Source organism: Emiliania huxleyi (assembly GCF_000372725.1).
Source record: "Emiliania huxleyi CCMP1516 unplaced genomic scaffold EMIHUscaffold_357, whole genome shotgun sequence".
Classification (NCBI taxonomy): domain Eukaryota; phylum Haptophyta; order Isochrysidales; family Noelaerhabdaceae; genus Emiliania; species Emiliania huxleyi.
The window spans coordinates 44,333-47,624 of record NW_005199298.1 but is presented as its reverse complement, the minus strand read 5'-3'; the positions used below and the strand labels follow the sequence as shown (position 1 = coordinate 47,624).

The 3,292-nt window shown below is 63.7% G+C and overlaps 2 protein-coding genes across 2 annotated transcripts in view; one reads left to right on the top strand and one right to left on the bottom strand.

Annotated features, from left to right (window-relative positions):
• EMIHUDRAFT_117727 (hypothetical protein) lies at positions 1 to 1,545 on the top strand (the record flags this gene model as incomplete). The annotated part of the gene is made up of 1 exon (XM_005772543.1): positions 1 to 1,545. The coding sequence occupies one exon, from the start codon at positions 1 to 3 to the stop codon at positions 1,543 to 1,545; it is 1,545 nt and encodes a 514-aa protein (XP_005772600.1).
• A 1,014-nt stretch (positions 1,546 to 2,559) lies between these two features.
• The window catches only part of EMIHUDRAFT_242334 (hypothetical protein), a gene marked incomplete at both ends in the record, with an annotated part of 2,075 nt that continues 1,342 nt past the window's right edge, over positions 2,560 to 3,292 (bottom strand). Inside the window, 3 exons of the mRNA XM_005772542.1 lie at positions 2,560 to 2,616; positions 2,654 to 2,748; positions 2,808 to 2,934. Of these exons, the coding sequence (XP_005772599.1) occupies positions 2,560 to 2,616; positions 2,654 to 2,748; positions 2,808 to 2,934 (279 nt within the window). The remainder of the gene's footprint in view (positions 2,617 to 2,653; positions 2,749 to 2,807; positions 2,935 to 3,292) is intronic.

Below are 3,292 nucleotides of genomic sequence, written 5' to 3'. Positions count from 1 at the left end.
ATGGAGACGGCCAGCAAAGAAGCAAATCTGGAGGATGGGGCAGAGGTGAAGACAGATGCCGTCAGGACCGACACAGACCCGCCGAAGCCTGGGTGTCTCGCCCGGGCGTCGACTGAGCTAACCACCGCTGATTGGCTCGCAGTCTGGGTCGGCCTGCTCTGCTTTTTGCCTCTTCTGCCGCTCGCTCTGCTCGTGGTCCCAGGTCCTGAGACTGAAGCCGACCCGGTGCGCGTCAAATATTTGCTGCCTCAGCCCATGGACTGGGCCTCGGATCCTTTTGCTTCGTGGGATCAATACAACGCCACCTTGACCTGGCCGCTCCTCGCACTGATGGGCGCGACCTATTGGGTCTACCTGCGCCTGACGGGGAAGCTTGGAAAGACGGCACCGATTAGGTACCTCGTTGGCTTCATCGTGGTGTCCCTGTTGGGCACCGGGTGCCTCTGGCTTGGGCGGTACACGAAGCTCTCATCTTTTGGGGTGTCTTACGCCATCTACGCCATATTCATTGGCATGTTCCTTGGCAATGTTGCCGAGCTGTCGCCGTCGCTCAGCGCGGCGGCTGATAAGTGGCTGCTGCCGGTGGCGAAGGACGGAGAGTTTATGATCAAGATCGCGCTGGTGCTTTACGCGAAGTCCTACGGCGTCATCTGGTCCATCGGCCTCCCTGGCATTATCGTTGGCTGGGTAGGCTCTCCGCTCGCCGTGATGGCGGGCTGGTTCATTGGCACACGGCTGCTGGGGATGGACAATCGCGCTCAGGTCATGCTACTCTCCGTTGGCGCCGCCTGGTGTGGCGCGTCGGGCATGGCGGCGGTGCAGCCCATCGTCGGCGCCACCGGCGACGAGCTCACGCTCTGCATCTCCATCGTCGTCCTATTCACGTTAGCCTTCCAGCTCCTACAGCCGTATTTCGCAATCTGGGCGGACATGGATGACGCTGTCGCCGGCGCGTGGATTGGCGCGTCGGTTGACCAGACCGGCAACGTCCTCGTCTCGGCTGCGATCGTGAGCGACGAGGCAACCGAGGTGGGCGGCGTGGTGAAGATGATCCTGAACGCCGGCCTCGGCTTCATCTGCCTCGGCATCGCAATCTTTTGGTCGCTGGAGGACGCCAAGCGCGCGAGCCGCCAGTCCGCGACGCCGGCCCGCGCCGGCCTAGGCATGCTATGGCAAAAATTTCCCAAATTCGTCTTGGGGTTCCTGCTGCTGTCGCTGATCGTGACGCTGCTGGAAAGCCCTCTCGCGGGCACCGCCGCTGGGGTGGCCATACCACGCGCCTGCTCGAGCCTGAGCACGTGGTGGATGTGCATCGCCTTCATCAACATCGGCATCACCACCTCCTGCAGCAAGCTGTTCAAGGGGGTCACCAGCGGCGGCGGGGCCATCGTGAAGCTCTACCTGCTCGCCAACACGGTGGATATTGCGCTCGGTCTTGGCCTCGCCTACGTGTGCTTTGGCGGCAACAAGGGGGCGGCGTCGGATCCGAGCGCCTCCGCCCGAGGCGGCTTCTCGTACGTGGCTGCAGAGGTGAAGCAAATGTAGGGTGTGTGGTGCTGAACCATAATGTTTAGTGATGCCATTACCGTCTCTACCTCGTCTCTTGCGACTCGCTTGCGCGCGCCGCGGTGTGTCGGGGCACGTCCGGCGAAATACAAAATAGCTCTCTCTCACGCAAGAAACGGGGTAGATATATAGGGGCGGTATATACACACTGCCCTGCCCTGCCCTGCCCTCTGCCCTGCCGTACTGCCCTGCTCCCGCACACTGCCGCACAACTGCCCTGCCCGATCCCCTACCTGCCCCGGGTGTGAAACCCACACTGCCCTGCCCGGCCCAAACACCACACTGCCGAGGTGTGAAAATAACCCCGCCCGCTCGCGAGGTCTCGGAGAAACTTGTAGTCGGCGTATATGCAGGTCTCGAGGGGAGACTTCTCGTCTTCTCCCCCCCGCCCGCGTATGCCTTATGCGGCGCGCGCGCATACACACACACACCGTGACCAGCGCACACACCACACTCCCTCGTTCGTCTGTCCGACCACCGCACTGAATGACACAAGTGCCCCCCTGTCGCGTGTGTCTCGGCCTGTGTGCAGCACACTATAGAGTGTGGCTTGTGCTGTCGTGCAGAGTGCGCGCCGCGCGCGAGGCGGCGCGGGCGGGGGGCGATCGGATTCGTCCCTTGCGGCTTATCTCGCAGATCTCGCGCCGTGGCAAACACCCCCCCGATCACCCAAACAGAAACACCGGCCCCATTGTGAGAGAGGTCAGAGGCTCTAACAGAGGAGTGGAGAGAACAAAAACGAAAATGAACATGCATAAATAGTTTTCACATTGACACATATGTTTATCGAGGTTTTCTCTCCGCCGGGTCGCTCTACACAGGGCCGAGGACAGGAGGACAGCGCAAACTATTGAGACGATATACGACCCGACCCTGCAGCATAAAGCCGTTGCTGCACGCCGCCCCCTTGAAGGAGGAGCTCCGGCTGTGCGCTGTGCTGGGCCGCCTCCGCGGGGGGAAGGTTGTGAGCGGGCGCAGGGGCGTCTAGGCCGCTCACTTCTTTCCAAAGAAGGAGCCGATCGAGCGCATCCCCGCCGAGGCCGGCTTGGCCTAATCAGCCACACGCGGGTGTGAAGAGGCGCCTCACCGCCACGCCGCCAGCGAAGCCGGCGAGGGCCTTGGCGCCGCCGCCGCCCTTCTTCCCCTTCTTCGGCGCCGCCTCCTCCGAGTCCGAATCGCCGCCTGCTCGCAGCCGGAGGCGTGAAGAGACGCTGTGCGCAGCCACCGCAGCCATGAGACACAGCAGGCGCCGTCTGTCGGCGCCGCCGCGCGCTTCTTCTGCTTGGGTGCCGCCGCCGCGGGCTTGCCGCCCGCCTTTGCGCCTCCCAGCATGCGCGGTGCCGCAGGCCGCAGCTGCTCCTCCGCCACCTGCGCGGGCGGCTCCCGTGGGTGAGGGTGAGGGAGAGGGAGAGGGTGAGGGTGAGGGAGAGGGTGAGGGTGAGGGTGAGGGAGAGGGAGAGAGGGTGAGGGAGAGGGAGAGGGTGAGGGTGAGGGAGAGGGAGAGGGTGAGGGTGAGGGTGAGGGTGAGGGAGAGGGAGAGGGTGAGGGAGAGGGTGAGGGTGAGGCTGAGGGTGAGGGAGAGGGAGAGGGTGAGGGAGAGGGTGAGGGTGAGGGTGAGGGTGAGGGAGAGGGAGAGGTAGAGGGTGAGGGAGAGGGAGAGGGTGACGGAGATGTTGAGGCGTGAGGGTGAGGGTGAGGGAGAGGGAGAGGGTGAGGGAGAGGGTGA